Below are 12,315 nucleotides of genomic sequence, written 5' to 3' on the forward strand. Positions count from 1 at the left end.
CCAGTCTACAGTTCCGGGTGTCGAAGCTGCATCTTTGACTTGAACACATTGTTTCCATAATGAGAAGTATGCTTTAATCCAGTTAACTAAGGTGTCGTTTTTTAAAGTGGGTTTTAGTTTATGCAGTAATTTGAAGTGAGATGCAATAAATTCTTTTTCAAAATTGAGAAATAGTAAGTTAAATTGGCCTTGTCTATCTGGAGCTGTCGCTAAGTTATGAACCGTTTCCACGAGCTGTGTTACGGTCAAAAAAACCTCGCCGAAAACCATGTTGTCTTGTGTCGATTATTGCGTTGTCGTTTAGAAAGGCGGAAATGTGTATAAAATTAATTATGTGTTTGAGGGATTTTGTGCATGTGCAGAGTAAAGATATTGGTCTGTATGATGCGAGGAGAGACGGATTTATCGTTTTTGGTATGGGGATGACTTTTGTGTACTTCCAATCGGCTGGGATTTCCGTGTATGACAGTGATTTCTCGAATATTAGGGTTAAATACTTTGAACACCACTCGGCGTACTGGAAAAGAAACGCATTCGGAATTCTATCAGCTCCGGGCAATTTTTTAGCATCGAGATTAAGCATAAGTGCTAACACACTTTCCTCAGCTAGGGAACTGTGGGCTGATACTGTCATCACACGGAAGCACTGAGCAGAAGTATTGGTTGAGTGCATCTGTGATTTCGGCACTGTCGGTTAAAACGGTATCACCGATGCAGAGTTTGGATGCAGCTTTCTTTTTTGGCGATAACTGCTGCCAGAACTTTCCTGGGGATGAGAAAAGGAAATTCTTAGTGTTATTTTTTGGTAGTATCCTTCTGCTTTTTTTATCTTATCAGCTAATAATGTACGTAAGACGAGAAACCTTTGCTTGTGGGAACAATTGGGCATTGCTTATGTTGTTGTCTTGCCTTTATCAGCTTCCGTTCTATTCATACTATTTCTTTTGTTACCCAAGGGTTGCACTTCCTCAGCACCTTTCACTTCACAGGTACAAAGTCACAGATACATTTCAGAACCAGAAACTTGAAGTAGCCCCATATTTCAACAGTAGAATGTTCGTTTGATTCACACAGGGCATGAAATTCAGAAAAAAAGCTATCTAGTGCGTCCAATACATCAATATCACTGGCACGCGCAGAAACTGGGACAATTCTTTCTTGTTTTTTCAGTCTGCGGGGCATAATTCACTTCCAACGTAAGGTACACAATTTTGTAGTCTGATATACCTTCAAAAATCTGAATTTGCGGGTTGCGGCTGACAAAGGCAGCATTTGCAAAGAAAAAGTCCAGAATTGATAGTGTATTGTTTCAAATATGGGTAGGTTTTTTGACAAGCTGTGAAAGGTGGAGCACTACTATACCTACGAAAGGCTCAGAAGCACTTGAGAGGGGCTCTGGGAAATCGTTATTCCAGTTTACAGATGGAACATTAAAATCACCTGCAAGTAGCATACTGCAGCCCTTATTCCTATAGGCACACCAGAACTCATTAAGGTTTTTGAAGAAGGTGGTGTCGCAATTCAGAGGCCAATAGAAGCCTTCTATGATCAGATTGCACTTGTTAAGAAAAATTTTCACAACAATGCATTCAATTTCTGTAATATCAGGCAGCCTAGCAACACTCAACATTTCTTGGAAGAGAATTACAATGTCGCCACCACGGAAATCCCTGTCGTGTCTGTAGATTCTGTAACCGCGAGGGGTTATTTCAGAGTCGGTGATATCACTATGCAACTAAGTTTCTGTTACTATTAAAACATGGGATTTATGGGCAGTTATGATGCTCTCCAATTTGGTGGTTTTGTTTACTATGCTCAGGGCATTTACGTTTAAACACAGAAACTTTTGTTTTTATTTTTTAACACAGGAACAGGGTCATTGCTGTCATTTAGGGCTTTCTTGATGCAAAATCCCAGGTTTCATCCATGCACTGTCCCATTGATATGTTTGATTATCAACCTTAATCATGTCGTACTGAAGCCTTAATTTGATACCTGCTTTCCTATCGTTAGCTGTGCTGTCCCAATGGTGGTTCCTTATCTGCCGTGTCGCTGCTGAAAAATCTTTCGAAATAGTTTGCCCTTTGAGCTTGTGGCAGTTATTCAACAAATTTGTTTTTTCTCGGTGGTCTATATACTTTAGAATGACAGGCTGGTGCTTCTGTGCCTGCTTACGGCCATTCTTGTGCAGTCTTTCAACGAAAGGTACTCGAACATGCTTACAAATACTTCTTGATTTAGTGTAGTCAATAGGGAATTCGGTGTTTTGTCTGCATCCTCTTTAAAGCCAAAAACTATTAGCTTGTTTCGTCTGCTCCTATCTTCTCAATCAATTAGTTTCTTTTCTAGATCCTTTATTGTTCATTGCATCTTCTCGAAGTGTGCTCTGAGTTACGCATACTTCGCTGCTATGGCTTCCATGGTCTCAGACTCAATGGCATCTAATCGCTTCTGCATGTTCTTTTGGCCATCTAGATGTTCCCTCAGCAACTGTTCACTAATGGGTCCAGGATTGGATTCAATATCCCCACTAAGCAGCAGTAACGAGAGCGAAAATTTTTTCATGTACATGCACACAGTACTAACACTGGAAGGGCACGCCAGCCAGACAAGACAGCGGTGAGAAGTTTTGACAGAAGAGTATGTGGTACTAACTTGCATGAACAACATGAACAGGTTGGTCATGGCTCTGATGGATGACCATCTGACGTGCCCACTGAAAGTATCCCGGGGCAGGAGGTTGTTTACATAGTCATGTGGAATGGAAGTTGAGTGTGCCGGTTTCTGGTGAAGACTTGCCCAAGAATCCAGGTGTGGCAGCGGCCCGTTTGTGCTGTCTCCACAGAGAAAGAAAAGGGGGAGTACAGGGGTGACGCTGCCGGTTGGATCTTGAAGGGTGTGCTGGTCATCGCTGTCACAGCGGATAGAAGAATCTGCATGAACAACATGAACGGGTTGGTCATGGCTCTGACGGATAACCAGCTGGCGTACCCACTCAGTGTGCAGAACTTTGGCTAGCACATTGCTAAACTTCCTGTGGGCGTGCTTGTAACATTGTTAGTTTAGTTTTAGCAAGAGCTGTGCGAATATTCGAAACTATCGAATAACAAATCGAACATTTCCCTAGTCCACATGATCCTCGAATCATTTAGTCACTATTCGAAAATGCGAATATTTTTCTAATAGTTTTCGAGTACTTAACATTGCCAGCTCTGCATAATGAAGCATAAAGCTGTAGAAAAATGAAAATTTTACCCCTGCCTGTCAATGTGGACATATAAAGCGGGAAAATTCGCAAGCATGCAGCATCACCCTGGGAGCCAGACTATTTCAGCTGAACCACAATCATTTGCACTTAAATTTCTCATGACATGACCGTAGGGAATTGCTGTTGTGTGGCACTATTTATCAATGCTGCAACGGTGTGCTCTCTTCAGTCTGAATATGCTGGATAGTGACATTATTTGATGCAAGAGTGGCACCATTTGCAGTGAACTAGAAAATATCTGCTTTCATCGCTCTGCCGTGGCTGAAGTCAATGTAATTGCTTTTCTAGTGTTGAAGTTATACAGACACACTAAAGGGATTATATAAGGCTGCCGTTTAAAACTTAATTCTGATAATGCACAGCCATGCATGCAGCAAAGTAACTTGATTATTTGTTGTTGTTGATGATGATGATGGTTATTATTATTATTATTATTATTATTATTATTATTATTATTATTATTATTATTATTATTATTATTATTATTATTATTATTATTATTATTATTATTATTTATTTCCCATCAAGAAAGGTGGAGGAGACTGCAGGTAAAAGCTGCACAAACAAACGGCAGCTTGACGGGCTCGCAGCCCCCTCTGCAAGGTGGCAGTAAAAAAGGTTACAGGAAGGAATGCCAAAAACATACGTAGGCACTGAAATGGACACATAATGCTCTATTTAAGCTTTCGATAAAGCGTACTTCATAATTTTTTGTGTAATTATAGAAACTTAATAATGTAGCAATTACTGGGCTGTTAACAATGGTTTATATTAAAGGTAAAAAGGATGTTCATTATTCGAAAAGTATTCAGTATTTGAATTTGATCCGATGTGCTTTGGCCATTATTCAATTTGTATTCAATTCGGCCTCAAAATTTACTATTTGCACACCCCTAGTTTAGCAATTGGAACTTATTCAGCAAGCCATCCCTTTTTGGGGGGAAGGGGAGGAAGATCGCACTTCCGTCAGCTGAGACTCCCTCATGCCCTTGATCTCAAGTAGCGAAGTCCTTAAGTAAAGAGTAAAGAGTGCAAAGACGAACTGCAGTGTCTTGCAGGAATCGGCCCCTTAAAGCGCTGATGTCGAGAGGCGACCCCAGTGTCCGTGACACCATTGTGTCGCGGTTGAAGCAGACTCTGAACAGTGCTTGGCAGTCGGAAAATGCTCGCCTGCAGGACACATTGCTCACAGCGGTTGGCTGCGTAGGACAAGACGCCAAGGATGAAGACTCACAGGCGTTTGCTTTGCTATGCCTGCTGCAGCACCTGCTGTGTCGCACAGCAGGCGTTGCTGACATTGCACGTGAACAGGTGAGAGCTTCACTCACTTGCTCACCCACCACATTTGCCCAGTGGCTATGGCACTGTTTTGCTGAGCTCGAGGTCGCGGGGTCGATCTCGGTCGGAGCGGCCGCATTCCCATGGCGGCATAATGCAAAAACACTTGTGTACCATGCATTGGGAGCATGTTAAAGAACCCCAGGCAGTCAAAATTAATCTGGAGGCCCCCACTCCTGCATGCCTCGTAATCAGGCCATAGTGTTGGCATGTAAAACCCCAGAATTTATTTTAATCTAACCAAATTGCTCATTTAGTGTGTAATTAATCACGCATACCTTTCTGTAGATGCCCATGAACAGTTGAGCACCTTTGTATTGGTGTTAAATGAAGGTAGAATCAATATGTCCAGCTAACAGGGGATAAGCAAACAGACATACAAGTACATATACGAAGATCCTGGAAGCACTCAAACTGAGCATAAGGGCCGAGATCCTTCTTGGCCTTCATGTTTTGATACTTGCACCATGCTGTGAATTTCGGCCTTTGGAAACAACTGGGCTGTGTGCACTATCTGCTGCCTACTGAAATATAATTTTGTATGCATGCCCTATCCCACAAAGGTCGCGAATGAGTCTGATGCTGCATTTTACTGAATCTGTGGCTATTTGCATGATTTTTTATCCTTTATAGCAATAGCCACAGCTGTCATCAAGCATGCCAGCCTGACTTAGTAGGGAAATCGGTTACCAAACCTTACCATAGTCCGTGGTAGCTCCTGACCAGGAATACTTTTTGTTGTGTGAGCCATCTGTCAGTAAAGTGCACAAGTTATTGAGACTGTCTAGCATACCAAATATGTGTAATTATTAAGTGCTTGCTAGGCTCTATCACACAGTTGTGTTTTAGCAGGGCAAAGGCTAAAATGTGTCCTGGGGAGCTTTAGTTTTTGGCCAGCAGCCACTTCTGTCAAAATCTAATTGTCATGAGTCTATCATTCATGAGTCTCTCATTGCAGCTTGTGGAGTTAGCGGAGCACACAGGTTCCACCACAAGCATCTTGTTGAAGAAATTTCGACCACTCGTGGGAAAGGTGAGCAAGTTGTTTTTCTTTTCATTCTGTTCACTGATGTATGATGAAGCAAGCTCTCATTACCTTTCTTTTGGTGGTAACAACGAAAAGGAAATAGTATTTGTATTTGTGACAGGTGCTTCCTGTCAGTTGTGTTGTACTCTTTTTTTCTCTTTGCAGTTTCTGTTTGACAGCATGATCAAGGCATGCCATGAGCGTGGTTTCTCTGTGAATGCCTTTCTCAGCAACCTGATCGGCATATTTGGCTCCACTGACGTACGGAACTTTCTCATTGTAAGTTCTGCATTGGTATTGTCATCTTTTGTCTCGTTTAACTTGCCGTAGTTATCTGTACAGTCTGTTTTTGCATATGAGTAGCTGTTTCGTGCTATGAGCTGAAAACCAGTGTGTGAAGATGAATGTAAGGACTATTGTGGGCACCTTTCTGGGCGGACAAAGTAGTTGTGTTATCTATGTTTATAAAGTGAAATGCACCTGATTACATACTGCAACCCTTACACTGATCAGTGTCTGATCCCGGCTTTTCCTTCTTTTATTGTTGCTAGTTTAATCATATTTTCCTTGTGGAAAGTAACAAAGTGAAAGCCTAGCAAGGCAGAAGCAATTGGCTGCTCAGCACTGATAACCACTAGTTGACGGGGCACCACGAGAGTTGCTGGTAAACTGTGTGTACAGATGAAATGGTTTGCATTAATCTTTCTGTTTCTTATTGCACCGAGTCTGTCGGTAGATAACATAAGGCCACCAAACTGCCCAGCTTATCAAGGAACTCAGCTTGATAGAGTTCAGCATAAAGAGAATCCCTTGCTGTGCTGGAGTAATTTTCAAAGCAGCATTGAGCACTTCTGGCACACCCTGCAGAGCATGCTTCGGTTCCTGCTGCCCCCACTGGTTCTCCAAGCTGAGCCCGTGTGCTCTCGCCTGTTGAAGGGATTTGCCAAAGAGATTAAGTCGGTTCGTCGAGACCTGCTAATGACCAACTTCAAGCACATCTTCCCTTACCTTGTCTGCCATGCTTCAGGAAATCAGCTGGCCACTGCCCTGTCATTTGTCGAGGTATGGATGCAAATATCATTCCATAAAGTGCATTGCTAGAGCCCTTGACATCTTGTGATGTGACGTATGAAACAGCTGCAGTAAAAGGCGAGAACCAGTGAAAGCAATAGCATAGTTGATGGAATCACAGCTGATGGTTTATTCTATGGTCCTTCAAGCTTATATGTCATACTTGCACGAAATCACTTCCTGGAGGCTTCCTAAAGGCTTGGTTCTCATCCTCGGTGAAACTGGTCACAATAATTGTATCCATGCATTGTGTTTATTGACTTTCTAAACAGTCAACTAGTACTTGTGAGTTTTATGCTCCATGCCAGTTTACAATGAGTGCATGTTGTCGTGTACTGTATGGCTTCATTTATAAAAGCACTGTTCCTTAAGTTTCTTGACCACATAAGGTAACTAAAAGCCTGGGTAGTAATAGGACTAGGTCATGTTGGTATTATTTATGGGAAAAAGCTGTGAATTTGTTTTATAAAGCGATAATAGGTACAAGAGAGTTCATTCAGCTGCACTGTCAACATTTTTGAGAATATTTTTAAAATTCATCCATTTTCGTTTGCTTACAGGCCCAACTGATACTACAAATTCTTGTTTAATAATTGAGTGTCATTAAGAGTTGCATACATTACAGGGTGTCCCTGTCGACATTAGCAAAGGTCTTAAAAATGAAATATAGAGTATACGAGGACACAACCACTGGCATTCTTTTAGCAGTGACGCACCTCACCAAGAGGATTTTTCTCAAAATTGAACTGACGATAATTAGATTACATTAATTAACAAAAAATAATTACTAAATTGAGGGCGGGAATTCTGACCGAAAAGTAATTATTGTATTTTAAAACACCCGATTCAGTTGTTTTCAGTGTACTATGTTATGCGTGATTATTTTTTTCATACTATAAAGAAAATACAGCAAATATGAAAATAGCCACATGATATAATATGTCCACGCACTAAAATATAATGCGTCCGCACGTCACAACGCCAGTGGTCCCAGGCGTTACTCATAGGTATTCACTCTGCTCAATGCCTGGCTCAGCTGCCACGTGAAACTGGCAAGGCATTGATATTGGCATTAGTCACCGCAAACTGCGAGCTGCTTTTTCCACATGAAGTGTGGATCCAATGCAATGCGCAGCGTCACTGAGCAGAGTTAATTTTTCTGATTAATGCCTGGTACCGCTGGTGTTGCAGCGTGCGAATGCATAATCATGCAGCTAGTATTTTCATATTTTGTGCGTTTTCATTATAACGCGAAAAAAATAATTACACAAGACATAGCACACTGAAAACAACTGAATCTGAGTATTAAAGCACAATTATTAAATTCCTATACAAATGTTCACTTTCAACTCAGTAATTAATATGTTCATTAATCAATCACATCTAATTATAGCTAGTTTAATTATGAAAAGTATTCTCCTGGTGCGGTACGTCACTGCTGACAGAATACCGTTGGTTGCGTCCTCGTATATTCAGTATTTTATCTTTAAGAGCCTGGCTAACGTTACATGGGACACCTTGTGTATACACAAATGCTGCTAATGGGCTGTGCGGCTGGTGTTTGCAAACACAGTCCTATGCAGACAACACTGAAGTACTGCAAGCATACAAAGCATTCTCAGTGTTTGCCAAATGCCATACCTCTAACGTTCTGATACATTTTCCTTGTACCATTGCACTTTCTAGGCAGAGACGGGCCTCCGCATTGGCAACGTGCTTCGGTTTGACTTCCAGCGCATCTTGAATGAGCTTCTGTTCCACCTCGGCAGCCATTATGAGCAGGTGCATGATGGCTTGTTGGTATTGGCCAGGGAAGATGGTTTTCGTCCCATCCGTTCCACCAAAGATTTGGTAAGGGTCACGAGAAATGTATAACAGAAGCAAACTACAACGCTGAAAAAGGAATAGAGACTGATTACTTGATTTGCACTGAACATGGCAGTCACATTACCACTTGCACTAGCAATCAATACAAGCAGCTGATAGGGACAGTCATATTTATCACTGCCTGGCTTCCTATATGCTGTCTTTTACAACTTTGTCATTTAATTGTCTCTCTCTATCTATATCTCACCCTTCCACTCTTTAAAAATAAACAACTTGGATTGTAAGTCATCTGCTGTCCACCAAGAGCTATTATTTAACTAAGAACTTCATAATTGCATTATCTAACTACTAAGCAGTCTTACTGACATCTTAAAAAATCTATGAAAGGCTGCTGCCTCAGATGCTTTTTGTATGATTTGGCTGTGCAGTGTTTGTTGCTAATATGCATTGTTGGCATTCTAGGCGGAGTTCCTCCAGCCAAGACTACTTGGTTTCCTGACATTTTTCGACCTTCAACTTGTGAACAAAAATATTCCTGATGACAAGAAAAAAGAGGTTTGCTGTCATGGTGTTTCCTCCATCTTACCAACATTTTGCTTCATTGTGGGATGTATGTCTGCAGAAGTGAGGAGCAAGTGCAGGCTTTTTTAAAGATATACTCTCTTTAAGTTCAATATTTTGATTAGCTGAGCAGCTCAGAGACCTTTGTTTAGTTTCTCATAGGTTCAGTGGACTTCTGCTGAGCTGAATTTTCTACAAGAAAAACAGTTTTTCACGGTCACTTCACATTTGCCTTAATGGAAGTCTACCATACATATTTTGTTCCCATTGCAGAAAGATATATGCAGATTGATCACTAAATATGCACAATTGTCAATACTGCTCTCTGAATCGGTTGGCGAAGGACAGGGGTAATTGGAGATCGCAGGGAGAGGCCTTTGTCCTGCAGTGGACATAAAACAGGCTGATGATGATGATGACGACGACGACGACGACAACGACGACGATGATGATGATGATGATGATATTTACAGCATGTGCTACCACTGCTTGTAATATGTAAAATAACATGAATTTTTTTGTAATAGGCAGCCGTGTCTGTGTTTTATGCAGAAGAAACGAAAGGAATCTGTATATGAGCAACCTAGTTCATAGAATTTTTGGTACCTTAGCCCAAAAATTAGTGGCTCTATATTTATTTATCTCGAGCCATGTCTCTTCATCCTGGGAAGTTGTCATTTCTCTGATACTTTTTGCAACTAAAATGTTAAAAACAAGGTGTAGATGCTTGTAAATAAGTTATGAGCCTTCAAACTACGAAAAGGACTGCATAGAAAAGTGAATGCATTATTATCATTTCTTTTCTTTTTTAGGCAGTATCAGTTATCAACATAAATTCATAACTGTTTTAATTGCACTTTTGCAGGCACTCAGGAGCCTGGAGTGCATTCTTCGGCTTATGGGCCAGCAGCACGTAACAGCACTTAGAATGAAGCTAATGGCAACCCTGAAGTTGGCATTACGGCTCAGTCATGGAGAATTCCCATCAATCAACAGTTGTGTTTGGAACACATTCATTCATAAGTAGGTGTTGATCCCTAAAAGATCTCTTTTGCCACTTGCAAATGCCAATCTAGCCACAGCACTTTTTCTCAGCCCTGTTCATTATTGCCACTTATCACAAGTTTGGCTCATTGTTCATAACACTTGTACTGATGGTGGTAAAAGTCTTGTGGGGTCATTAAAAACCTGAGCTCCATCACTAAAGAAAACGGTGATTGCTGCAATAATGAAACCCAAGCATGCAGCTTATATTTTCAATAGCTCTGCTTTCGTATGTGCTGTCACCAGTACTCTGATGTCTCTCTCAATAGCGAAAGCATAGTTTTCATGCTTCTGAAAGTGTGTCAGAGCGACTAAATAGATGGCTGGAGGCAGGCACGTGCCCAAGGCACCCCCCCCAAGGCACGTGCCCAAGGCATCCCCCCCCCCCCCTGCTCCCATGCCACCACTCCTCACACACATTCCTAAAGCACTGCCAAACCGTGCCTGAGACTTGACAGAAATTCGGCAGTCAACATTTTGCTGCTTCTTTCACTCCTTTTGGATGCTGGTATTTACCCGCATCTCCTGGGGTATGAAGGCCAGTTTTCTCATTGATTTGCTGCCCGTGCGATTAACTCGAGATGCATTCAGTTGTCACTATTGTAGTGGTCATGCACATCGCTGTTCCTTCGTTAGTTTAACCTTCTTTGTTTAGACTCGTCCAAGGACTAGGAAAGGGATTCAGTTCTTAGTAAGCTGGTCTGTATGCTCTTGGAATGAGTTGCGGCCAGAGAAAACGGCAGCTCTGTTTAACTTTTCCTTTTTCCTCATTAATTCCTTGAGTGACGGCTCGCTGTGACGCTGGCAGATCCTCGGAGCCATATACCCATGATGTGGGTTAGAAAAGTGAAAAATAAGATCATGTGAAACAGCATCTGTCATCAAACCCTGCAATAACCGTTAAACCCATAAGCAATATGAATGTCACCCGTTACCTCATCTGGTTTTTCCCTAATTGTGCAGCACTTTTCGAGCAAATTGGTAACTGGAAACAAGAGTCGCAAGGAGTTTAGAAATTAAGTGACCTACTAAGGGAGAGAGCTGCGAGGCAACAGCCCAACAGGAAGGAAAAGCAAAAATTAACAAATTTAACCATTGTTTGTGAAAATATTCATGGATCAACATCTTTTTATTTAAAAAGGAAGTAGAAAAAACTCCGCCGGAAGTTGAAAATTATTCCGTGTGTTTTGAGTGACGTTTCTACAGTTATGAGTCGAGCCCCCTGATGTAGCCGCTTCTTTGCTGTGCTTATGTGGGTGTTTTCCTAACCTTCTGCGGTGCGCACAGTACATCTAGAACCGTGTCCGGTGCTCTACGCGTTTGTACGGAACCGGTGGCCTCGCATCATTATGCAACTTCCCAATTAACAATAGGAGTCAGTTTTGGCACATGGTAGGGCAGTAAACGAGGGATTCAAAGGAACTGTGATTGTTCCGCAAACATATATTTCTTTATAATTCTTGCAGACCTAATTCAAAAAACGCTGCTAGAAATCTTTTTTAGACTTTCGCTTGTTTACTTGTTCTTGGCAGTGTTCTTCCTGTGCTTCTCTCCTGCGCGAGTCCATTTGATGTTGTTCCTTGTTTGTCAAGTAAAGGAGAGGTGTATCTCACAGGCGTACCTGTGAGATACACCTTATTTCATTTCTTTTTTGCGGGTTTACGCATCTTAATAGCGAACGGTAGGCATTGTTCACGTTTGTGTTAGTAAAACTTCCCCCCCTTAGAAAAAAAATCCTGGTTATGTGCCTGGTTGGAGGAAAAAGTAGGGAGTGATGCTGTTTGATGTCTAAGCGCTGTAGAGTATGTGCTTTATTCGTTTGTCAAGCATTTTATTGCCAAGCTTTCTTTTTGTGTGTGTGTGTGTGTGTGCTTTTCTTGTGCTTTTGTACTTTTTGATGTGTCTATTTAATGCTTATGTATGCCTCAATGGCACAAATGATTTTTTTCTTCTACTTGTACATGTGCAATTTATCACTGCGTACACTGAATCATTTCTCTCGTCATTCTTACTTTTTTTGTTGCACCCCCATCTTTCTTGTAATGCCCCCGTTGACATTATATATGAAGAGCTGCGGGCTGTTCGTCGTCGCGTCGAGAGGAAATACAGGCGAACTAAATTGATATCCGACTTGAGGACGTCACGCCGTGTGCAAAAGAAAATTCAAAGATACTTAGAC

General features: G+C 41.5%; 1 protein-coding gene across 2 annotated transcripts in view; it reads left to right on the forward strand.

Moving 5' to 3' along the window:
• Positions 1 to 12,315, forward strand: part of mei-41 (meiotic 41) — a 128,016-nt gene that overhangs the window by 33,081 nt on the left and 82,620 nt on the right. For both annotated transcript variants that reach the window (XM_065441630.2, XM_070531796.1), the window contains 7 exons: positions 4,327 to 4,579; positions 5,565 to 5,639; positions 5,799 to 5,912; positions 6,501 to 6,695; positions 8,391 to 8,555; positions 8,994 to 9,086; positions 9,958 to 10,115. In XM_065441630.2, coding sequence (XP_065297702.2) covers positions 4,327 to 4,579; positions 5,565 to 5,639; positions 5,799 to 5,912; positions 6,501 to 6,695; positions 8,391 to 8,555; positions 8,994 to 9,086; positions 9,958 to 10,115 — 1,053 coding nt within the window. The remainder of the gene's footprint in view (positions 1 to 4,326; positions 4,580 to 5,564; positions 5,640 to 5,798; positions 5,913 to 6,500; positions 6,696 to 8,390; positions 8,556 to 8,993; positions 9,087 to 9,957; positions 10,116 to 12,315) is intronic.

The sequence above is a fragment of the Dermacentor albipictus genome, chromosome 1 (genome assembly GCF_038994185.2).
Source record: "Dermacentor albipictus isolate Rhodes 1998 colony chromosome 1, USDA_Dalb.pri_finalv2, whole genome shotgun sequence".
NCBI lineage: Eukaryota > Metazoa > Arthropoda > Arachnida > Ixodida > Ixodidae > Dermacentor > Dermacentor albipictus.